Here is a 24,757-nt window from a genome sequence, read left to right on the forward strand (position 1 = left end):
CGAGATCAGATCCTTGTCGCCTTCAGTTCCCACAGACGGCGCCAATTGACAAGGTATCAACTTGTCAATGCCTACAGATTGTAGACTAGGGTTTTCAGGGAAGTAAAGGGCAAGTAGATCTCGAAGGTTCAACCGGAAAAGTACTCGACTGCTATGAAAACTAGGGTTGTGTTGACAATGAAATCGATGCTCTCTTTGTCCCTCGACTCCCCCTTATATAGGAGGCGGAGCCGAGGGTTTCGTGATGTACAAGTTACAAAGTCCGGGAGACTCTTTGAGTTCGTCCCGTAATAATTACAAGTCGATATTCCTAATATAACTCTATCTTTCCAAACTATCTCTAAACTGGGCTTCCGGGCTTCATAAACTTCGGATCGTGGGCCTTCAGTAAACCCCAGGTACCATCTTCGGCAGGCCCATTGGGGATGCCTATGTCACCTTACTCCAGTCATAGTGTTACAATCCATGGTGGACTGTCGTAATGCACTCACAACATATTGCATTCTCAGTCGAAATGATTTTGTGATTGGTAAGAGTGAGCCAACTAGGTTTAGAGTTCATTGCCCATACGAAGGGTGTATCGGTTGAAGAGAGAAAAGGGATGCACTTGCTAGTGAATTAGATCCTACAAAGCCTCAGGTGAAAATTTCCTGAAGAGGAAGGATATGCAATTTTTGTTGTTATATAATGTTAATTGTAATATTGTTAACTAGTTTAGAGTTAAGCAAACGAAATTAGAGAGACCCATTTGTACTAAAATGCCTTCTAGTAGTAGCTCTATTTGCTTTGTTTGTGAAGCTGCTATCTTCAGCATGCTGATGTTATTAATATTTGACTTTCTATCATTTTTAATTAAAATGTTAACGCAAGTACTTGAACCAATCCAGCAAAGTTGTGCCACGGTGTTGATGCATATAATCTGTTTTCACAATGTTTCACAACCTTTTTTTCATAAATGTGAATTCCGCGGACTAAATAGCACCCTATAATCAATATATATCATAAATTTCGTCAACATTTGCACAATATGACTACCATCTTGACTATTCTCGGTGATGATAACCAACAAATACATTGATCTTATCCATTTCATTGCTTATCCAAATTACAAACTCTTACAGCAAACAATTAAACATGAGCTCACAACCATCCATTAAACAAAACTTACACTCTCTAAATTACCCATTTATTCAACAAATTATTATAGCTGCCACATTTTACCACAACTAGCTAATAAAACTGCTAGGACAAAGATGACAACTATAAAAACTATCAGCATGAATCTAGTTTTCTCCTCTGCCTTCACTTCTGGATCTTGTATCACTCTAGCTTTATCCTAGTTTAGATTTTCTACCAGTTGATCAAAAATGGCTAGATCAGTCTCAAATGTCCACTTCTCCATGCGAATAAGTTTCAAATTCTTCTTTTTCTTCCTCAACAATATGCTTCAGCTCAGAAATCAGCAAGATTCTACTAGTTAATTAAATAAAACCACCATCTCCTCCAAAGCCATCTTTTGGCTACGCCACTCGATTGATTCATCTTGGTATGCAATATACCATTCATCATCAGTTTGTCTGTCAACCTGTAACAATAAAAAAAACTTTGAAATCACTCGTCCAGGTCATGGTGTCAGTTTAAACCGAATGATAAGGAAACTACCTGCACTTCCTCCAAGATAGGAGAAGGCGAATGTGGCAACGACATGATCGAATCTCTCGTCGGTGTACCCGCTACGGCTAGACATTGAGGTAGTCGAACCCGTAAGGCCGTAACCCAGAGAAAATTATGGGAACCACATCGATTAAGGTGGGTAGAGAAGGAGCAAAGAGCTTACTAAGCAATGTGAGTAGTTCGCGTGGCTGTTCGTGGGTCTCCGAAGGCGGAACAGATCCTAGTCATTGGGGGCGGAGGATCTGCGAGCGATGGGTACGAGTTCGAGGTACAACGCGTGTAGATGAAACAATGTGGTGGAGCCATGGATGAGTTGCAGCTCCGCCATCCATCGTTCGGTGGTTAGTTGACTAAGATGTGAGGGGCTACCGCTGGAGGACTGAGCCAACAATGCGAGAGGCGCCGGCTAAGAGGGGCGCTGATGATGGCTGCTCTGCCCGTGGGTGGGGACGGAGCTGCTCGTGGTTGTGTGCAGTTGTTCGATGATAAATTAGAGAGAGAGAGATCCGACCGCACGTTTCATATACGATCCAGCCCCATTTGTCATTGACCGCACAAGTCCCACCGCCAGGGATATAAAAGGTCCTACAAGAGTCGGTGGGTAACGTTAAAATGATTTGGTTGCGAGAGAGAAGGCTAGGACCCGTGTCTCCTAGTGGCCCTACTCGTCAGCAAGTAACGATCAAGCCGTTGACTAGACAAAGATTTGTGAGGGTTTGAGACAAGCAGAAATGGGCATCCCGTGCACAAGCCCACCTTCTCTCTCCTTCTTTTTCCTTCAATTTTTTACATTTTTAGATTCCCTCTTACCCATACTACTACATCTACTTGTAAAATTTAAACCTCCATATATTTTGAATCATAAATTTAATTTGCAAACTATTTAAATATTTGAGTTACTAGTGAAGGGAGCTTCAAAAATGACACCAATATTGAATATTTTTTTTAGATTTTTTGAAAATCTACTTTTGAAACTTGATGAAACATGTTGATACTTTGTGAAACTTGGTGAAAAATTTCTTTGAAACATTTTGTTTCATTGTGTTTCAAACTAGCTTCATAGAAGTTAGAGAATATTTTCCAATTATCTTAGAGTCTAATTTGGAGATACACATTTTTTTTAATCTATTTCATTAGAGCAATGAATGGCTGATACTGCACGGGACGTTTCGTGCATGGTACTTATGCTACTTTCGAGAGACAAGAGAGAGGAAGGAAGTGAGAAGAAGTTTTAAAGCTAGATAAAACTGAGCACAACTAAGAAACAAGAGGTACGAAATTGGAAAACCCTTAGTTTATACTACTTATTTTGTCTCAGAAAACTATCTTTTTTCCCCTGTCCAAATCACATACTACCTCCTCCGTTCCATAATTACCGTAGATTTATCTAGATTCATATACATGTAGGCACTAAAACGAATCTATATACTGCATTTCTAGATAAATCTGCGAAAGTTTATGGAATAATATTTTTTTATACACAATTACGGGGTGCTGAAATATTTCTGAAATACTCACCAAATTGTTGGGTGAGTATTTTAAACATTGTAGTTACAAAATGAGACTAGTTTAGCTTTGTAAAACATCTTATAATTTGAAACAGATGTACTAGCTAGTAGATAATACTGTACTTACAAACACCGCCTGAATAATAAAGAGTATAAGACTGTGAAAATTGCCTGAAAATAATTTCTTCCCCGCCTCCGTCAGCCGATGCGAATTGCGACGCTGCGCTTCTTCCTCACCACCGTCGCATCCTCCGCCAACGGCATGACCGAGTAGCTATTGCTCTTGGCGCTGCCGATGATTGGCTTCGCCACCCGCAGGCGCTTCGTTGTAGTCGGCGCTCCCCGCTTGTTCTTCCGCAGCCCGCACGCGTTGCACAGCGTCTTGGGACCATCCGGGCCGGCACGCCACAGTGGGCTCTTCGTCGCGCTGCAGTGGTGGCACCAGTAATTGTTGTCGCCACCGCCTCCGCTCTCCACGACGGCCACAACAGTGAGCGGCGGCGGCCGCACGACGGTCTGCGTTTCCGTCTTACTCTGTCCACCGGAGGCGCTCTTCTGATGCTGCTGCAGACGGCGTTTCGTACCGCCGCTCTTCTTGGACTCACCCGGGAGCCAGTGGGCGTCGGCGTCGTCGTCCTCCGACGAGGATTCGCTCGACGACATCCAGGAAGCGTTGTCCTCGTCACTGGATGCCAACGACGGCGAGAGATTCGTCGTCATGGCTGGCCAATCCTCCACGGTGGCGGCTCCGGCTCGCGTCGGCGTCTTCTCCGTGGCGCCCTCCGCAGAGAGGACGGGCATTGCAGTTGCGTCTGGGAAGTCCAGAAGCATTTCGAAGTAATCCACCCCGGCTTGAGTCGACATGTCCATGCTCCCCCCGCGGTAATCGTCGAACCACGCGCCGGTGGCCCAGCAATCATCGGAGCCGACGGCGAACCCCTTCTCCGCGCCGAGGCACTGCATGATGCCGTCGAGCGGGTCGTCGGGGACGGCGAGCGCGGAGACGGCGACCGGCAGCGCACCGACGCCGCCCCCGCCGGCGTCGGCGTCGTTGCTCTCAGCGGGGCTCCGCGCTTGGCGGCCGTGGATTTGGTACATCGCGCTGCAAGGTTTCATGACGTCCGGGGAACCGGAGAATCGATCGATCTATGGCCTCTGGATCGGGAAGTTGCATGCCCTCGACCCCTTGTCCGAGCGCATATTATGGCACCTAGGTCGTGTGTACAACGTACGTCCGTATCGGAGACAGCAACTTGAGAGCCACTGTATTCGAGTCGGCACGGACGTGGGCTTCGCCTGGCGGTAGTACCATGTAATTTTGGGCACTTGACTGGACTAGCCCAACCCAAGGGGCTAACTACTAACGTCATGGCCCGTTATCGATCTAGCAACATGTGCTTAAATTTCCGTTAAGGAAAATAATTTTGTGGGATTTGGTTCACAAATTTACCCCGTAGATCATCTCCAGAAATTAACACGTGGTCTAAAATTTAATTCTCTATTTAACTCTCCATGCATGCCACACTTTAATTGCTAAGGGCCTGTTTGTTTGGGCTGTGGCTGGCTGGCTGTGCTGCTGTGCAGGGAAAGCTGCTGTGCAGGAGAAGCTGCTGTTCCGAGTTTCACTGTTTGGCAATTTGGCTGGCTGTCTAGCTGTGCGCTAAGGAATTGTCTGAAATACCCCTAGAATTCTGATAACATATATAATTGCCGATTGAATTGTATAGGCATAATTTTCACTATAAAATTTCATGAATACCAATAAATAATATATTTGCCTACAAATTGTGACAAAGTTAACGTTACGAAAATAAAATTCCATGAATCCATTTTACAACGCCAAAATCGTTGAAGAAGTAGCATCACTTCACTGTTCAGAGAGAACAGATCGTATAACACTAGGAATTAGCATCACATCACCGTTCAGATCGTGAAACACTAGGAACACAAAATTCAGAAAAGAGAAAGAAAATCATGAGCATCATCCCACGATCCAGGAGCAGCGGTCGGGGACAAGCATGAGGACAAGTCGAATCCGGCGGGGGACAAGCATGAGGAGCAGCGGCCGGGGATCCGGCGGGGACAAGCATGAGGAGCAGCGGCCGGGGATCCGGCGGGGACTCGGTCGGGTGGTCGGCCGGCGGCGCAAATCGGTGAATCCGTCGATCTGGGGCGGCGTGGAGGAGGTCCGGCGGTGGGGCCGACGCTGGTCGCCGGCGGGAGTCAAGCCGACGGGTGTTTCTCCAGATTTGACCTTGCAGGAGCGGGCGGGGTCAGGCGGGTAGGAGCGGGCGGACTGGAGTCGGCCGAGCGGGAGAGGATGGACGGGATGAAGACTCGCCGTCGGGAGAGTTCGGGCCGTCGCCGGCAGGATTCGAGCGGCGGCCTAGAACGGAGGTGGCGGCGCGGGCGATTTGGGGGCCGAACCCTAGCTTTCTGTGCTCAACTCGTGACCTGCCGCGGACGGGGAAAGTGAGGGCCTGTTTGGCCAGGTGGTGAGCGTTTTTGGCCCAGCGCGGTGGCAGTTCTTGTAATTAGTTCGAAACGAAATAGGCAAGTCCGAAAAACGATTCGGCATTTTAATGGGAAGCTGCGGGAAGCCGGCCAAAGCACCTCCCAAGGTGCTTCCTCCAATTTGTCTATTTGCTGCTTTGGCTTTGGGAAAGCCAGTTTAGAAAGCATCCCGTTTGTTTCGTTTGTCTGGCTTTTTTCACTGGAAAGTCTCAGAAAGCCCAAACAAACACCCCCTAAAGTTGGTTCATGGAGGTGAATTTGTGGACCAAATTCCATGACTTATTTTCCATTAGTTAGCAACTATGTATGTGTGCTAGTCGCCAACGGTATTGCTGAGCATGCTATGCAGTGGAATGGAGCGTTCCATCTAAATAATGATTAATTTTAAGAACCTTACTTATCGAATTTCGTAACGAAATTCAAAGCCTCTAGGTTAGTTTGGTTGCTCTAGAAGTTCTTTCTCGTGTCCAGCGGGCCAATTTTCTGGCGTTTGGATGCCCACGGAAAATTTTGGCCTAGCATCGCACTGTTCTCAAAGCATGCCAAAAGTTGGCCCTAAAGGAACACTTGATTCGGGTGTTCACAATGGGACAAGTGTTGGCCAGCGCAGAGTGGCAATGCAGCTACACATGTGGGGAAAAGTGGTAGACGGTACGCATCATTTAGTTGCTGTTCACCGGATCAATTGTTTTGTTATGTTTATCCGTGTATCGATTGAAGGAGTTCAGCCGTAGTTCTGCAATAAACAAATGGGATACAAAGATAAAATGAAAAACACATGTGTCTTATGCATAATATAAATTAACACGTATAGTGGGAGTTGTGTCCTAATAACACCATATATTGCTCATAGGAAACACTAAGGATCAATTATTCAAATGAAACCTCCAAACAGTGCAATGCATCATAGTAATTAAGATAAACATACAAAGCACTATGATATATGATGTCACCGGGGATCCTTGAATAGCAATCACAATACTGACCGACATACACCCTCTCAGCTAGCTTAAGCATCGGATCATGCAACTACTACCGCTTTCACCTTAATGCCTTTACCAATCTTTGTAGACTCAGGTACCAGTCAAGTCCTAGGATTGAGGCAAAAAGACTAAATACAATAGATGAATCTTGATTAACATACTACACAATATCCCATAGATAAAAGAGATGCACTTTATTGTTGCGAGACTAGGCCTCGGCCCTTAGCCCGTGAGTACTATTCACAGATGATTAGATCAACAATCATAAACATTGTATTGAAATTTTGGAATACATAAATAGTACGTAGTCTTACAATGACGCCAACCGCGATGGAATCAATAGTACAAAGTATATGAGAGAGGGAAATGGTGATGGTGGCGATGGATCACGAGTAATAACTACACAATAATTAGTGATAGTGTTAGGTATAGAGGTATATTTCCGTCATATTGGTGAATAATATTCGTTCTAAGTGACTATAAAGATGAGTGTTTTTACCACTCACCAGGCGACTACTCCGAGCTCTGGTGCCAACCTTGCGCTAGCTCCATCTCTTCTTCTTCCTCCGGGACTGCGTACCAAAGAGGTGGGTCTTCATTAACTCGGTCACAACAATTACCGTCAGACCATCTCAATGTGGCGTCGTCCTCAGCGACGGCGTTGCTAGCCACGGAATTGAGATTGACTTCGTCGACGGTGGAGAAGGACCCGATGGTTACATTTTTGTTGTACTTTACTTTTATGTGAAGGTCATCTCTGTAAAATATGACCCCACCACTCTTAACTAATGCAGCATCTTGACCCTTCCAGGTCCTTTCCAATTAAAAAACAAAAAGAAAACAAGGAACAAGAAATGGAGCCTGAAAATGCCTGGCTTTAGGGTTTTGAAACATGATTTTTATGTTTTTTTTTACCAAAATTGAGATGTGACATTCAACTTAAGGAGAGTATAAGGGTAATGGCATGTGTCATGTTTTTGCATGGAAATGGTGGAGACCAGAAAATGTAAGTGGATTCACATCATTTTTGTGGGCAATTACAAATTTGAGATTCACATTCAACAACTACAGTTCTACATACAAGAATAACACGATTAATGATATATGATTGTGATTATCATACTATTTGTTAACTGAAAAGAATGCAATGCAATTATTCCCATGTCTAAGATGTTTCTCAAAACTTTGAACGAATTTCCAACTGAGAATACTCAAAATCATGGATACAACACATATTATGAAACATTAATTGTTTGCATCTTTTTAAATAGGGTCATTTCTCCTTTGAGAGGTGACTATAGGAAAATAAAGTATATTTGAGATTTATTGAAATATGTAGGTAACAAAACAAAACCAAATATTTGAGATTGTATTACAAATAACATATACAACCAAATCACAAGAAATATGCCCAATATATGAGATACTTTTGTTTTCAAACCCGATCAATCTTCATATATGATGGTTAACGCATAGCATAAAAAATATGCCCAAGACAGTCAAAGAGGTTACATCATCTAAGATTGATCCAATTATTGTGATATCAATGTATCATGGCCCACTTTTTTTTACCAAGCGCAACTAACTACACATTTAGGCGTATTTACTGTTTGACTTTCTCATATCATGACTACTTTTATGTCTTAATTGTTTGATCTAAATTTTTGCAGGGAAAAATATTAATCAGCTTCAACACCCCCTCCAAGTCAACTTTAGACTATGAATTCATCAAGTCACACATTTTTATTAAAAATTTGAATAATAAAAACAAATCTATTTTTTTCACGGATAACAAATATAGTATTGCAATACGAGACATGTACTTGTAATGACAAGCACGATGTGCCACAAGCAAAAAAGTCACCCGTGAGGGTCAACTCTCAAGTTAACAATTTCAAGAGCTTCCTACCCTTATATGGAAATTGATGGTTTCTTTCCTCATATTTCAAGACTTCAAGTATGCTAGAAGTCATTGCTTTAGAACAATTTTATATTTGTTGGCTTGTCTTGTAGTCTTGTTCATTTCCCTATATCATCTGGTTTATGATTTTGTGTCACAAACAACATTTATCCATTCTCACTTACATTGTTACCGAGTCATGTGTCATATACATCCATTAAGATTGTTGACTATCTACTTCTATCACGACCCTCATGAATTTAACCAAGTTTATAGAAAAATATGTCAAAATCTATAATACTAAATTGATAGGTCTTATACTTCCTCCGTTCCACCAAATTGTCACAACTTTATCAAAAAAATTAACAAAATTGTGACACTTTTGGTGGGATGGAGTGAGTATTATACTTTGAAAGGAGGGAGTACATCTTGTCTATAATTCTTCATTGTAAGATGTGGTATTCATGTATAGGCACCTTTTGCCATGGAGTTAGGGAGTATATATATATATGCTCTTTCGTTTTTAGCAGATTAGAGCAGTATTATAACTCAAGTATGACCTATAAAAGGAGTACATGATCTTTCGTTTTTAGCAGATTATTAGTATTAGAACTCAAGTATGACCTATAAAAGGAGTTGGAAACAATAACGATGTGTATCCAAAATAACGATGTGTATCTAAAATTAGCCGGGTTGTTATCAATTAGAGCTTCGTATATATCATCCAGCCCTGCCTTCTCTCCTCCACCTTCCCGGATTCTACCCCAAACGCTCACGCGTCCACGAATAAAGGTCGCCCCGAGGGCGGCGAACCAGGCCCATCGCCGAAAACCCTAGCCCCGACCTGATCCGATCGGGCTCTGCTTCCCATGGCGGCAACCTCAACCCAGGCGAGCCTCCTGCTCCAGAAGCAGCTCAAAGGTACGGATCCGGGCGGCCCTGTGTTCCTCTCTACTTTTTGCCACCGATTCGTACCGATCGGACACTAATCGTCCGGCGATTGCTGCAGATCTAGCGAAGAACCCCGTGGATGGGTTCTCGGCGGGGCTGGTGGACGATAGCAACGTGTTCGAGTGGCAGGTCACCATCATCGGCCCGCCTGAAACCTTATAGTGAGTTCCATCTTTTTGCCCTGCAATTATAGTTACTGCTTATAGCGAGTTCCATCTTCTTGACCTACAATTATAGTTACTGCTAGACAGCATCAGTTCCTACTGTGAGAATTCCATGTTTCGATGCCGATCTGCGGCGCTTGCTGATGAATTTAGTTACAGTGAATATGTTTGGGTCGTGTAGCTCACTGATTTTTATGTTACCCATATATTATCTTGATGTCAATCTTTGAATTGTGCAGTCACTTTCCTTTCTTGTGGAAGGCACAAGCCCAGCCTTAGTATTTGGATTAATAATAGAGGGTATCCATAAGCTATACTGGCATTACTAAGTTAATTGGAAATAATGACGGGTATTTTGTTCGCTGTTTTCTAGTATTAATTATCATTATGCAAACAAAAAGGTGTTAGTTGGTAAACATAGGAGGGCAACAAAGTTTCTGGATGAGGAAGCTTACACACCCTTATGTGTCCCTCTATAGTGCCACTAATTTGACACTAATTTATTTGGAGGTATGGATCGATGATTTTTATTTTGGAAGTGTATTGTTAACCAGTAATCATAATTTAATTTAATGTATTCTTGTGACTTTGCTAGACCATTGGCCATGAAATATGTAACAAGGATCGTCGCCACTGAAAAAATTATATAATAAATTATAAAATTCAGAATCTTCCTTAAAGGCATTAAATCCTGGAACCACAAGTTTTTCGTGACCTCTTGTTCTATTAAAATATAATTTTTAAAAGCACTAGAAATACGGAAGAATATTGTAATTCCTAAGGATCTTGTAACCTGCTAGTCCTTGAAAGGACAAGGATGTGAACTTCGCCCTCAGATCTACTCTGTAATCTGTGTGAATCCTGCCTATCTAGGGTTCATCATACCACCAGTGGCGTGGCAATAGCCCCTCACTGCCAGCCTATGGGTCGGTCATGACAACCATGAAGACAGTTATGGTGGTCACATGCAACTATTAGATACTCATGCACAAGCTATTCTGCAAGCATATCCGGTTGAGTGTCCCTTTCAGATTGCATCAATGATGCTGACTTTTCTCAAATTGAACATAGCGGCCAGGAGTCTTGTTATGGAACTTGAGAGTCCACATCAACGACATATACCAGTGAAACGGATATTAAACTTATTTGTTTCTCTGTTTCCATGTAGTTGGATTTAAAAGGATGGTTTTGTATGCAGTGATGGAGGCTATTTCAATGCAGTAATGACCTTTCCCCAGAACTACCCCAACAGTCCTCCATCAGTGAGATTTACTTCTGAGATGTGGCATCCGAATGGTGAGCTCCTTGGTAGCCCCCTTTTATTTCATATCATCATGCCTGTGTTCTGACAATGTTTACGATGTTGAATTCTCAGTCTATCCTGATGGGCGTGTGTGCATTTCTATTCTTCATCCACCTGGTGATGATCCCAATGGTTATGAGCTTGCAAGTGAACGTTGGACACCAGTACACACAGTAGGGTTTCTTCTGTAGATTCATATGAGTATTTTCTTTAAATGTGATTATGTGAAGTATTAAATTTATTAAGCCTCAACATCAGATGCTATCAATTTAGAAAAATAACTGCTTTTAATCAATTTATCTGATTCTATCATTTATACTCATTTAAAAAGCGGTTCCAGGCTGGTTTTTGCTTAGTGGTGGCACCTATTTTCAGTTGTTAGGGTTCTGATCGTCCAAACTGTTTAGACCTGAAAACAAACCAGCTCTTTATGGAACAGATTGTTGCTGACCAGTAGCCTCAAAATCAGATTGTTAACTGCTGAGTGTATCCAGGTTATGTTTGTTTATTAAATGTAAAAGGCATTTTGATTAGTTTAGAGCATGTCTATTCCAAAATAATCCTAATGTCACCTATGGCTTAGTGCAACCAAACAAATCTGATATGCGGTTATTCTGAAAGTGATTTGAACATCAACTTGAATCTCGTATTTCCTAATTTATTATTTGTGAACTTGCAGGTCGAGAGTATAGTTTTGAGCATTATTTCGATGCTCTCTAGTCCAAACGATGAGTCTCCAGCAAATATTGAAGCGGCAGTAAGTGCACTCATTATTTATTGGCTATTTATTTTTTATCTTTTCTCTTTGTTTGCTGGACACATCAGATGGTGTCAAAATTGTTCCATTCGCATGTGCCTTTGTTGCAATCTTGAAACCACCACTTTTTTTTTTGCAGTAGATATTTTCAGTTTTGCTAATTGGTGAATATATATAATTTGTGTTTATCATACAAAATTCCTTTATCCCCCACTTTGGCTACGAGTATAGATTGAGAATCTTCTTTTTAGTTGTGGAACTGATAATTTCTTAGTATCTGATGAACTTGCTCTGAATTTTGCTTGCAGAAGGACTGGAGAGAGAACAGGGACGAGTTCAAGAAAAAGGTTAGGCGCCTTGTTCGCAAATCACAGGAAATGCTCTGAAAAAGGAGGATCATGTGGGGGAGTTTTACAAGCGCTGCAACAAGTGTTACACCTTTCACTGGATGATCATGTGGGCTTCCACCGAATGGGGCGCCTGATGCCAGCATTTGCACTTCTCCCCTATATATTTTCCGTTCAGTGTGGGTCGGTTCAGTGTGAGTCGAATAGTGGTGATGTCGGTCTTTGTCTCGGAGACACTCGTGTGTGCTACTATTCTAAAGCTTTCGATTGTATTGTGTGGCACACAGCGGTCAATGTCAAGAATTATTCTGGTAATGCTGTCAGTTCATAGTATTTCTCGCGGTGAATTCGGATGTTCATTGAATGAATCCTCCCCTCATACCTGAATGCCGTTAATCTGCTGGCGACATAGCCATTCTGAATCCTAGGTCGGCATGGTTATTCTGAATCCTAGCTCGTTCGCAAGTTTGTCTGTTGGTGTGTGCGATTACGTCTCAACCAAGCTCTCTCTGGCATCTATCTCCCTCCTCTCTCTCTCTCTCCTCTCTCTTCCTCTCTCTCTCTACTGTGTGAAAATAGCTATTGCTGGCAATAAACGAGTAGCTGTCAGTTGTTTTTCATGACACACAAAAGATGCAACTATTTTTAGAGCATCTCCAACAGGCGCGTCATATAGGCCGCACGCTATATAAACCGCCGGAGACCGAAAACGCTCCTCCAGCAGGCATTGTATACGGCGTGACGCTGTAATTTTTTTTTTGGACATGGGCCGTTTTCCCTATCCTAGGCGCTATAGTTTGGGCTCCGGCTGCAGCGCGCGGCATCGCTCGACGCATGTGTGAAGAAAACCCGCCCTGAAACTTCCCCCCGCGCGTTGCTGCCCCACCGCCCAATCCTCGCCTCCACGTGGCCGCCGGCGCAATTCCGGCGATGGATGCGACCTCCGGCACCCCTCCTACTCCTCCCTACTCCGTTCCACCTACCGTCGCCGCCGCGGCCCGTGCTCTCTTCGTCCCGCCGGGCCCGACGCTGCACACAAGCGCCGTCGCCGCGCATGCCCTCGGTAAGGCGCAGCCGCCGCCCAAGAGGAAGGTGCCCGCGGCCAAACGTCCGTCGCCTGCGGCGGGTGCCGACAAGCCGCCGCCCAAGAAAGGGAAGGCGACCGCGACTCGGCGCGTGCAGCCTCCGTCGTGCGCCTCCATCGATGAATCATCCGCCGCCGTCTGCCATCCGCCGACCCATCCGGCGCGTATATGGTGTTCGAGGAAGTTCCGGAGAGGTAAAAATCATTTCTTTTTATCGATATCTTAGTGTAGATGCATACATTGCCGGATAAACATGAATTTTATTGCAATGCAGAGTCGATGATGCGGCTTTCATGGAGGCAATGAATGTTGGATCTTCGTTTATGAATGATGACATTGTTGAAGAGGAAGAATATGAGGATGTCGATGAGGAAGGAGAAGGGTTGATTGAACCGCGCCCTACCGGTCGGTCGGCAAACTACACCATAGCGGAGGACAAGTTGCTTTGCAGGACATGGTTGACAATTGGAATGGATCCAACAACACAAGTGGGAATGAGCTCAGCGTGCTTTCTCTTTGGTCTCGTTGGCCGGACATCAACACTGATTGTCAAAAGTGGGTGGGCGTGCAAGCCAATGTTGATGTCATTAACCCAAGTGGCACAAATGATATCGATATGGTAAGCAATTCTACTACTTTGTTGATCATCTCTATGTACGGTTGTTGTTTATATGGCTCATCTATTCTCTTTTGTTTGCTTTGTAGAATTCGATGGCTCGAGGCTTGTTTAGAGATGTGGGAAAAAAGAACAAGAAAGGCAGGAAGATTCTTGGCAAGCCATTCATGTTGCATCATTGCTATGAAGTGCTAGGGAACGAAGAAAAGTGGAAGACCCACGGGAAATTGGATGCGGCAACCATGGCCACCAATGCAACCGGTGAAACAACAATCATCGATGATGATGATTCAAGTGACGAAGGCAATAAGAGAAGCTCCACTCCTCACTCAGTTACAAATGCAAGGAGGAATGTGCTTGGTAGGAAGGCCGCCAAAGATATGAAGGGAAAGAAGGCCGGAGATGATGACATAGCCATTGCTATGAAAAGGATTGCAAATGCAAGGTTGCAAACAAATGAAGATAGGAAGGTGGCAAGAAACTTGGAGAAAGAGGCTATGGAGGCTCAGAGAGCCGCTTTGGAGGAGAGGCTAGACGCTAATGAGGAGAGGAAGTTGGCTTTGGAGGAGAAGAAGCAAGCCAATGAGGAGCATCTACGCCTAGCGGAGGAAGAGAGGAAACTCTTCTTGATGGACACTTCCAACTTGGATGAAAGGCAAAAGGAGTACATCAACCTTGCTCGCGACGAAGTGTTGGCCAAATAGAGATTGTTGGTGGCCAACATGAACACACCCACTACCAGCATGTTTGGAGGAGGCATGCCCATGTTTGGAGGAGGCATGGGAGGCATGGCCGGCATGTGAGGCTTTGGAGGCATGGTCGGCATGGGAGAACCAAGCTATGGAGGAGTCTTCGAAGGGACTATGGGAGCATCGGTGAGTGGTGTGTATGGAGCCATGGGAGCACCACCGGGAGGATTCGTGGCCTCTATGAATCCTACTCTTCCTCCTTCAAGCCAAGGTGTCGATGAAGAAGAATCAAAAGATGGCGATGACTTGGAAAATGCGGAAGTGTGAGATTCTATCTTGCATTTGTGATATGCAAATTGTGTGTTACACTTTGTGTCCATTTGAACTATATGTTGTGTGTGGTTGTTGAACTACGTCATGTTGTGTGTGGTTTTTGAACTACACTTTGTGACTATTTGAACTATGGTAAATCATTTGTTTGATGATTTATGTGAGTATTTGATCTCGTTAAATGCTTAGTGGTGTATCAAAGTTGTTTTCCTTCAGCACACGCGCTGTATTTTGGAGCGCTCTGCGGAGGATCTTTTTTTGCGCCCGCGCTCGTGTTGTAATTTAGCGCCTCCGGTTGAGAAAAACTTGACGCGGCGCGCGGTATACTTTTGCAACGCGGACGCAGCGACTTATATAACGCCGAAATATGGCACGCCTGTTGGAGATGCACTTACTCATTTACTCGTGAGTCATATACCGTGCAATTAAGAAGAGAAACCTGAGGCGTAGAGCTTGTTGCAGGAGTGGGTTCGGGAGATGCAAGTTACTCGTTTTGTTCAGCAATACAGGACCTTGTCATGGTTCCAAACCAGCATGCAAGTTCGTGTGAGGATGTTAGCCATGCAGGGTCTGCTCACAATTGCTTTCGAAATCCAGTAGTGTAACTGGAGAACTTCAACAGAACGGTTATACGGCCCGATGATATCGTCTTTGCGTAGGCATCGTTTCCCTTGGTGGGAAGGAAAAGTTATTTATTTGTAAAAGTATATGGAAAAGTTGAACATAAGTGGTTTCGTGGTGTAGTTGGTTATCACGTCAGTCTAACACACTGAAGGTCTCCGGTTCGAACCCGGGCGAAGCCAAATTTTTTATTTTGCCTCAGAGGCAGCTTTTTATGCTTACGTGCATCTGTTTTTGTAAACGGACATCTTATAAGTCTTACTTACTGTATTAAAAATCTCTTGATGCCTCTCGTAGGACTTAAACCAAATGAATTTTGCATTTCATGCGACAATATCATGTTTTTCTTTGCACTAACACATGGATACTACCAATATTGAGATTGCATTTCACGGACGTACATGAAAATATATACAGTAGGGGCTCCATGGTGCATCAAAGAGTTACTGTAACTATATCTTTTACGGGAAAAGAAGATGTAGCCTGCATTGACCATGCAGCAAAATATCTGCCGTGAGGGGGCTTACGGTCACGTTTTGGAGACTACATCTTTTTTTAGAGCTTTACTGAACACGGAATAATGTTTTTCTTAGATGAACACGGAATAATGTTGTTACAATCATTCATGATCATAGCCGACACACAGTTAGGCACTGAATCATGTAAAATAGCACTAGACTCGTGCTTACCCAACCGAGCTAACACATGAGCTACGCCATTACTTTCTCAATCTACTTTGTGGACTCTAACGTTAAGATATAGTCTCAACAGCTCCACAATTTCATTGTATATGCTCTAAAACACCGACCACTCTGGTCTATTTGAGTTTATAGCCTTCACAACATGTAGGCACTCAGATCCGATGGTACCTCGATAGTGCTAGAGGTTTATGACATGTCGAAGACCATCCGGGCAAGCTAAAAGCTCGACTTCTTCAACACTTGAACATGATGGAATGAATTTCCATTCGGTTAGCACCACTTTGCATGTGGCATCGCGGATAATCACATGTACTAGCTTTTTCAGAGTGGGTGTCCCATTCACATCAACATTGACCATGAGCCATCCCAACTCATGTGGGTGCCATGGCAGAGTCACCTTTGCCACCATGCAATGATCGATCAGCGCCCTGCCCTTGGTATCCTCTCGAGGAGTTGAAATTATTGGGTAGCCTCCTCATATGGGATGTGAGAAGACGGCCTATTGAAACCTTTCAAGAATCACAAACAGATGCAAGAGCCATTACCCATTAGGTTATAATAGAGAGTCATTTTGGACATTGCATATGAGGGAAGGGAGAGGATAAGCATCATATCCAACCACCACTAGGTGGACATGTTAGACTCAATTGGAGAAGATATCCAAGAGAGAAGGAGAGAGAAGAAGTTGAAGGAATAAACTAAATCAAGCGTCGGGCCTTGTCCACATGGTTGTGAAGAGTATATCAACAACCTTGTCTCCTTCAAGCTATTGTTCCACCATCTTTGGTGTGATTGCTCGAATCCCATCTCTTGTACCTCAAATCTTGTTGTTGGTGGATCCAATATCTGAAAGCTTAGGTGAAACAGAGAACCAACTTGAGGTTGGGTGGTTAGGAGGGTGGTTGTACCCCCAGCTCACCAGAGTTTAAACCCCAGGTTTGACATCTGTGTGTCTCATAAAGGCGAAATATTCATTCCGTGGGAGGTGACGTTCCAGTCGACAGCGAGGCGCCTGTGGTGACTTTGTCAATTTCAAGACCCAATCCGCCAGCTCAGTCTTCCGAATTTGCTCATAGGGGTAGGGTGTGCATGTGTGCGTTAATAGGGGTGAGTGTATACGCGTGTATATGAGCGTCAACGTTGTACTGTGTTTCTAATTTTTTTTTGAGTGTATCTTGATGTATGATATTCTCTATTGCTCTCTATAGAAGAGCATTTTTTTTAATCCCTGCTTATTAATAGTGGTAGAAATTTTTGGTGACTTTCGGCCTGTGTGGTATTCCTTTTAATAAAAAATAATGTGGCAAAATTCCGAGATGATTGACCTCTAGAAGGTATTTGAAAGTCCAAAATAAGAAAACATGGGTTTTCTGTTTTCTATAGTTAAATACCCAAATGAGTAGATTTCGTGAGTAATCCCGTAAATCATTAAAATTAGTGGTGGTAACTTATGAACTATTGAAAATAAGTTGGATATTAACATAATAAACTTGAAGATATATAGATACATTTTTGGCGTATCGAAAATTCATCTATCGGTGCGTCAAGGCACATACCTCAACCAACAACACAACGTGACTAGTAAGTGCATATGACCTTGAATGCGGTCACCAACCGCACCACTACATGTTATAGTTCGCAAGTTGTTGACATAACCACTCATGAAACACCGTTTAGTAAAATATTATATCCTTCACAATGGTACAATATAAATACTGCGGGTCCAACACTCTTTTATTTCATGATACATTACAAAGAGTACAAAAAATCCAAGATCTTTTCGGTCGAAAATGATTCGTAAACAAGTCCAAATTCAAATTTCCTATCTCTAAGATCTACGATACTTTGAGAAATGCAGTACCATATAGACTCCTCGGCTAATCTAGCCTATCTAACTTTGGTTTCTATCAACTAGTCTTCCGCTCCATCGATCCTATAGTCCTCCCATCAAGTTGTTTCCTTCATCTTCAAGTCATGCGGAAGGCTCCTATATGTATTCTTATAATATAAGCAAGGGCTTAAGAAGGTATAGTTTGAGTACGAGCGTATTCAACAAGTTTTAATAGGTGGGTATTTTATGCACTATCTACAGCTGTGGATCAGTGTTCCTAGGCGTATGCAAGTTTTCAAAAATAGTTTCTTAGGAAATGTAAGTTTTAATTTACAAAACTATATCCGTCATCCTTCACGGGTTGTGATGATTTCATGGATTCCATTTTCCGTTGCAATTGTAGTTCTTTCTCATAACAGGGATTATCATGACACGTTTTATGCAAGGTGCTCTACTTTTTTCCACAAACGTCCTTGGTATCGTTGCCTATTTCACACTTCCAAGGTATGAGGCCCGCACCAACTTTACCGAGTCATGCCGAGTCCCTCTCCGCAACCCCATATTCCACCCTTGTAATGAGTATCAGTCACTAGACACATGAAAGTACATGGAACCCATGTGTGTGGTTTTGGTAATTGATGACAACCTTTGTTGACTAATGTTTGTATTGATTTATATTTGTAGGATTTATCCATAATCTATGCTTGAACTATATATACGTTGACTTTAGGGTTGAAAGAAAAAGAAGGTGAAGAAGATCAAGTTTTAACCAAGGCGTTATTCAAGGAGTGATATGGATATTGCTCAGGTTGAGTCTATGGAAAATATGTCTTGAAGAAGAAGATTGATTGAGCTCTCATGTGTACCTTCAAGACATCAACATGACTAAAAAAAGAATAAATCATTCCCTACGGTAAAGGTGTAAAAAAAATATAGTGCAAGTTCACGATGAACTATCTAGAAGAGATCATATGCTTGAAGCTTGCCATTCATATGTTAATCACTCGGATATCATTTCTTTTCTTCAAAATGGGGATCAACCCCTGCCTCTGCATCGAAAAGATGCATACAACCTTTATTTCTTTATTAGAAAATAGCATAGAATTATCTGATGGGTTTTATCTAAATAATACAATTTTCATCATATAAAGCTAATATACCATACTTATTAGATAGTGAGTTCTCGAGTTTCGTCCGTTAAACAATAGCTCACTTACATAGTCACTCTATCAAACATAGAGTCCAAACTTATTAGGATATTAGGCTATTAAGTATTAAAGCATATGTCGGTGTTATCTTATCGCTTGTGTTTGCGTTATTGCATCCATATGAACCTATTTTATTCATGTGGTTATGTCCCGAATCCGCTCCATTTCCGTTCCAAACTGTGGTATTGTCTATTTGTATTCGAGTCCACAACCGGCTATTATTCGATCCGCTCCAATTCCGTTAAGAAAATATGGTACTAAGTATATGATATGGGAAGCGCAAAATTCAATTCGTTTACATCCCTAATTGGAAATATGGTTGCATATCCTCTTCAAAAAAACATTCGTACGGAATCAAGTCCTACAAGTCAAATAATCCACATATAGTTTTAAAATAGATGAATATCGTTTAGAATTCCTGTTAAATTGTTTTAAATCAATGTTCGTGTAGTGCATGTACAGATCCATCGTATACACAGAGTAGTAAATGATCCTCTGGAGTCTGGAGGGAATTTGTAGGCTTTTGGCGGACCCAAACCAGAGAACGTGCAAAAATCCATCGCGGATTCCATTTGGGCGCCTAAAATTCACGCTTACCGCCTAAACCGCCCAGCTATCCGCGCCAGACCTGCCTCAGGCATCTCCAAAAAGCCTAATCCTGACCGCCCATTTTCGTTCAACGCTCCAGATCTCTCCACCTCACCGATCCGCGCCCTCCCCGTTCCAACCAATCACATCCCACCGCGCCTCTCTATAAAAACAACGCCCCCAAACCCAATTCCCCATCGCACCTCGTCGCAATCCAGCAAGAACAGTCATCCTCTTCCTCTCGCCGCAGCCACCTTCCCCTCGATCCGTCTGCGATGGCGCCCAAGGCCGAGAAGAAGCCCGCGGAGAAGAAGCCGGTGGAGGAGAAGGCGGAGAAGGCGCCTGCCAAGGGCGAGAAGAAGCCCAAGGCCGAGAAGCGGCTGCCAGCGGCCAAGGAGGGCGGCGGCGACAAGAAGGGCAAGAAGAAGGCGAAGAAGAGCGTGGAGACCTACAAAATCTACATCTTCAAGGTGCTCAAGCAGGTGCACCCGGACATCGGCATCTCCTCCAAGGCCATGTCCATCATGAACTCCTTCATCAATGATATATTCGAGAAGCTCGCCGGCGAGTCCGCCAAGCTCGCAAGGTACAACAAGAAGCCCACCATCACCTCCCGGGAGATCCAGACTTCCGTCCGTCTCGTCCTCCCCGGAGAGCTCGCCAAGCACGCCGTAAGCGAGGGGACGAAGGCGGTCACCAAGTACACCTCGTCCTAGACTCTTCCCTGTCTTTGATTGTCTCTGGTTCGATCGAGTAGTTTGTAATTGTTTCTGGCTGTGATGAACAATGAATGAATGAATCGTTTCGGTTGAATGCAATTTCGTCATCTTCTCTGCAATGTCCCGTTTTAATTTTGATTATTGTATTGCTCAGAGTACGAAGAAAGAAACGTCAAAGATATGTGCAATGTGTTGTAGTAACAAGTATAAATTAGTTTGTAGCGTTGTCTTCCGTAGGATTGAGGAATTCTTTGAGCAGGCCGCCGGGGAGGTCGGAGCCGTAGATGTGCCCCATCTTGGTCCTCTTGGTCTCGAGGTACTTCTGGTTCTCCTTGGTGATCGGCGAGATCACCGGGACACGGCTCACCACGGCCAGCCCGTACCCCTTGAGCCCCACGAACTTGGCCGGGTTGTTCGTCATCAGCCGCATCGTGCGCACGCCGATATCCCTGAGAATCTAAAAAAAAAATGCAGCGAGCCGGTATCACTATCAGAACACCATCAATTTCTTCTAATAATTCAATCTGCAGATGCTGCGTGATCGTCGTGTGTACCGACCTGGGCGCCAATGCCGTACTCGCGCGAGTCAATGGCGAGGCCGAGCTCGACGTTGGCCTCCACGGTGTCGCTGCCTTGGTCCTGCAGGTTGTAGGCGCGGAGCTTCTGGCCGAGCCCGATGCCGCGGCCTTCGTGGCCGCGCAGGTACACCAGGACGCCGCGGCCGGCCTTCTCGATCAGCTGCATCGCCAGGTCCAGCTGCTCGCCGCAGTCGCAGCGGGCGGAGCCGAGTATGTCTCCCGTCAGGCACTCCGAGTGCACCCTCACCAGCACGTCTTCACCGTCGCCAATATCGCCCTGCACATATTTGACATTGAAATTAGCTCGTCAGAGAATAAAAGCTGTTGATCATCAGACAAACCAATTACTAGGTACCTTGGCAACAGCGATGTGCTCAGTTCCGTCCAGCTTGGACTGGTAGCAGTAAGCGCGGAAAAGGCCCCATTTAGTAGGCAAACGAGATACTGCGATCAGTTCCACCAGTTTCTCCCTTTTCCTCCTGTACCTGAATTAGACCAACAGAATGAAATCAGGTCTTTCTCAAAAGTGATATCTGCAACATGCAATTCTCCCAATCTAACACAAACATTTCATTTCAGGTACTATCTGACAGATCTTGGAGACTGATTCAAGCAGTACAATTTACAGCAGAAACAAAAGAAAACAACACAGGCTAGAAGTTCACAAAGGCTTCACCTTAAGGTATACTAACCGGATGAGATCAGCGATCGAAACAATCGGGACATCATGCTCCGAAGCCATCTGTTTCAGCATTGGTGTTCCTGCCATCGAACCGTCCTTCGGGTCGATGATGGTCGACAGGACGGACACAGGGCGCAAGCCGGCCAATGTGACAAGATCCACCGACGCCTCCGTGTGCCCTGCTCTTTTCAGCACACCACCGTTCCGGTACTTGAGGGGGAAAATGTGGCCTGGCCTTCTGAGGTCAGTGGGCTTAGAGTCAGGGGATGCTAGAGCAAGGATGGTTTTTGCCCTGTCTGCAGCTGACACGCCATTTGATATGCCCACTCTGGCATCCTGCATAGATAGGAGAAGCAACGCTTCTAGTTACTGCCACAACCAAAGATTATAGATCTAACTAATCAACCTGTGATCATCTGGTGCCTGCATCAAAGGCTTTTAAACATCAGTTTCTCACCACTGTCACCGTGGAAGCAGCAGCTGAAATGTCACCAATTTCCGTGACCGGAGACATCATAGGGATCATCAATCTTTCTAGGTCCTCTTCCTTCATGCCCACCGAGATGATCCCGGAACCATTTCTGATCATGAATGCAATTGATTCTGGGCTGGCTAGGTCGGCTGCCATGACAAGATCCCCTTCATTGTCACCCTTTTCGTCATCTACAGCAATAACAAACTGGAGAAGAATGAATAGTTAATCCTGTAGTCAAAGCCGACTATATTTGAAATACTGATAATGCATTTGTGTACTGAAAGTCTTGCCCCGAATTTTGAAGTGAAAATAAAACTTGTTTACATGAAAATGCGAGAAACTTAATACCGCAAAATGGAACTGTTCATCCTATCATTTTAGAGTGTGCTTTACATGAATGTATTCAAATACTCATAATACAACTACGTTTTTTTGGAAGAAAAGTGGGCAAGTATGATTCACCTAAGAAATCTATGAAATGGAGTGAATAATGGTGGCTGAGAGGTAATATGCATATCTTTGAAGTATTGTGTATGTTATATCCAACATGGCCATGATCAAGTAGGATTCATGTCCAAGAGTTGCTTGCATGAGAGAAACTAATTTTTGTTCAGAAAATAAGGTATTTATTTCACTCTTATTTTCTCTTACCTTTCCCTCGCGCAATGAATTTAGAGCATCCTCGATTGAGGAGAAACCCTCCGTAGGTTTGTCCGGGTCACCCTCGGCATCGCTGACAAAAAAATCTCTTGTTTCCTGAGTGATTTCAGCCCCAACAGTTCGAAAGGAAGCGGCAGACCCGTTTAGTTCTTCCAAAATTGGGCCATTCTTGTTCTCCTTCAGAGGATCATTCAGACTCCCTTCATCACCAATTGCATAGCACCTTAATCTTAAGCATCCTTTTCTGATAACTGCAAATCCTACACTGTTGAGACTAACAGAGCCTTGTTGAAACCTGAAAAATATAGTTCAGGCCAGACGACGGATCAGGGAGAAAATTAATGAAATTCTGTGGCCTCGAAAGAAATTCCAGTGACATTCTGCAAAAGATTAAGGGGAAGAATCATACCTTGTGTTAACAACAGCATGAGATGACAAATGTGAGCTTAGCAGAACGCAATCCATTTGGCGACCCCGGCTAGTCGATCTTCGAAAATCGGCTCCAGAATATGTTTATATACCTATATCTCTTGCAGCATCACAACAAATCTCAGCCTATCACTTGGACTTATCTGGTCATGTGGATAACAGAAGTAAAACCACGCAAGGTGTAGCCAAACTGGCCACATATTTCTGAGCTGCTAGATAGCAGCAGCCACATCGACACATCACACAGTTCAGGTGATGCCAATATAATTTTCCTTTATTCTTTTGTTGTGGATGTAGCTAACAAGTGTAGTAGATCTTGTACCTGAAAATGACAGGCAAACTGTATCCCCTAGCCTCCAACTTTTGATGCTTTCTCCCCAATACATATTACATTTCAGGTCAATGTATTTTTTTTTATTCGAAGCATTGTTATCGCTCTGGTTTCCATTATCAAAATGAACGACAGGGGTTCAGGCGTCCAACAAAACATTACTCACGCCCATGTACTTAAGCTGCAAAATTGACCACTTCCCATGTTCTGAGGTACAATATGATCACAGCAATTGCATGGGACATACAATAAGTAGGTCGAGGCTAACAGACTCAACGTCAGTGGCGAAGATATTCAGGAGGGTGGATGAAGGGAGAAAGAAACTGAACTGATCAGAGGCAGCCTAGCTTCCTGGAACAGTAGCACCAGAACCCGTGAGAATGCAGGATTAGTTCCAGTCTCTCACCATTCAAATTCCACACCGCAGAGTAAATTGCCAGTATGATCACATTGCAACTGAAAGATGTTCACACCGAGTTTTAGGATACCTAAGGGCAACCAAAACCTCCGCCGCACATTGCCAACATGGCCACACTTTTAGCCATGTTATCTGACATTGACAAACTCAACCTGTAAGCATACACTCTTAACACATCTGCTACAACATGGCAACAATATAGCTATGTTCCCTGATATAACAAACCCAATCTGTAAGCATAAACTCGTAACACATCTGCTACAACTTTGAGCTAGTCACAATGGTCTTTGACAACAAAAATACAGAGTAAATGACAAAAAACTACCACAATTGTGACGGTTGTGTCACGAAACTACCAAATGCGTTCGTTTTGTCACATGACTACCATTTTTGGGGCATGGCCGTGACAAAGAGCACTAATTTTCCAATTTGCGCGTCTTAATCCAGTTTCTGACAGCTGGAACCCACTGTCAGATCCTACGTGGCAAAAACCAATAACTTGTTTATGCTCATTTTACAAAAGACCCCCTACTTCCCTTTCCCGAAAGCAATCAACTCCCAACCAGCATCTTCCTCGTTCCCGGCCACCGTCCGAGCACGAGCTCCTCCATCTCGCCGGCCTCGGCTTCCTCCCTGACGACGGGGGCGCGCGACGGTGGGGGCGGGGCGTGCGGCGACGGGCGAGCATGGCGGCC

At 44.0% G+C, this 24,757-nt stretch overlaps 3 protein-coding genes and 1 non-coding gene across 5 annotated transcripts; 3 read left to right on the forward strand and 1 right to left on the reverse strand.

The window, feature by feature from the left end:
- Positions 1-9,347: 9,347 nt before the first annotated feature.
- On the forward strand, positions 9,348-12,424 carry LOC124650363 (ubiquitin-conjugating enzyme E2 7-like). Its single transcript, XM_047189896.1, has 6 exons — positions 9,348-9,500; positions 9,589-9,691; positions 10,893-10,990; positions 11,070-11,170; positions 11,677-11,754; positions 12,063-12,424. Exons 1-6 carry the CDS (start codon positions 9,449-9,451, stop codon positions 12,138-12,140), a joined length of 510 nt encoding a protein of 169 aa, XP_047045852.1. The 5' UTR covers positions 9,348-9,448; the 3' UTR covers positions 12,141-12,424.
- A 3,126-nt stretch (positions 12,425-15,550) lies between these two features.
- Positions 15,551-15,624, forward strand: TRNAV-AAC. The gene has a single exon. It is a non-coding gene; the product is annotated as a tRNA-Val (tRNA).
- A 4,367-nt stretch (positions 15,625-19,991) lies between these two features.
- On the forward strand, positions 19,992-20,486 carry LOC124650364 (histone H2B.11-like). The gene has a single exon (XM_047189897.1). The coding sequence runs from the start codon at positions 20,046-20,048 to the stop codon at positions 20,484-20,486; it is 441 nt and encodes a 146-aa protein (XP_047045853.1). The 5' UTR covers positions 19,992-20,045.
- A 110-nt stretch (positions 20,487-20,596) lies between these two features.
- Positions 20,597-23,442, reverse strand: LOC124707606 (probable monofunctional riboflavin biosynthesis protein RIBA 3, chloroplastic). 2 transcript variants are annotated; one of them, XM_047239266.1, is made up of 7 exons: positions 23,294-23,442; positions 22,876-23,179; positions 22,207-22,428; positions 21,760-22,085; positions 21,423-21,552; positions 21,048-21,344; positions 20,597-20,946 (listed from the first exon to the last, which is right to left on the reverse strand). In XM_047239266.1, the coding sequence occupies exons 1-7, from the start codon at positions 23,347-23,349 to the stop codon at positions 20,701-20,703; spliced, it is 1,581 nt and encodes a 526-aa protein (XP_047095222.1). In that variant the 5' UTR covers positions 23,350-23,442; the 3' UTR covers positions 20,597-20,700. The 2 variants fall into 2 exon arrangements, with proteins under 2 accessions (XP_047095222.1, XP_047095223.1); XM_047239267.1 differs by lacking the exon at positions 23,294-23,442 and having other exon boundaries at positions 22,207-22,412; positions 22,876-22,989.
- Between the last annotated feature and the right edge of the window lie 1,315 nt (positions 23,443-24,757).

This window comes from Lolium rigidum, chromosome 4 (assembly GCF_022539505.1).
Source record: "Lolium rigidum isolate FL_2022 chromosome 4, APGP_CSIRO_Lrig_0.1, whole genome shotgun sequence".
Classification (NCBI taxonomy): Eukaryota; Viridiplantae; Streptophyta; class Magnoliopsida; order Poales; family Poaceae; genus Lolium; species Lolium rigidum.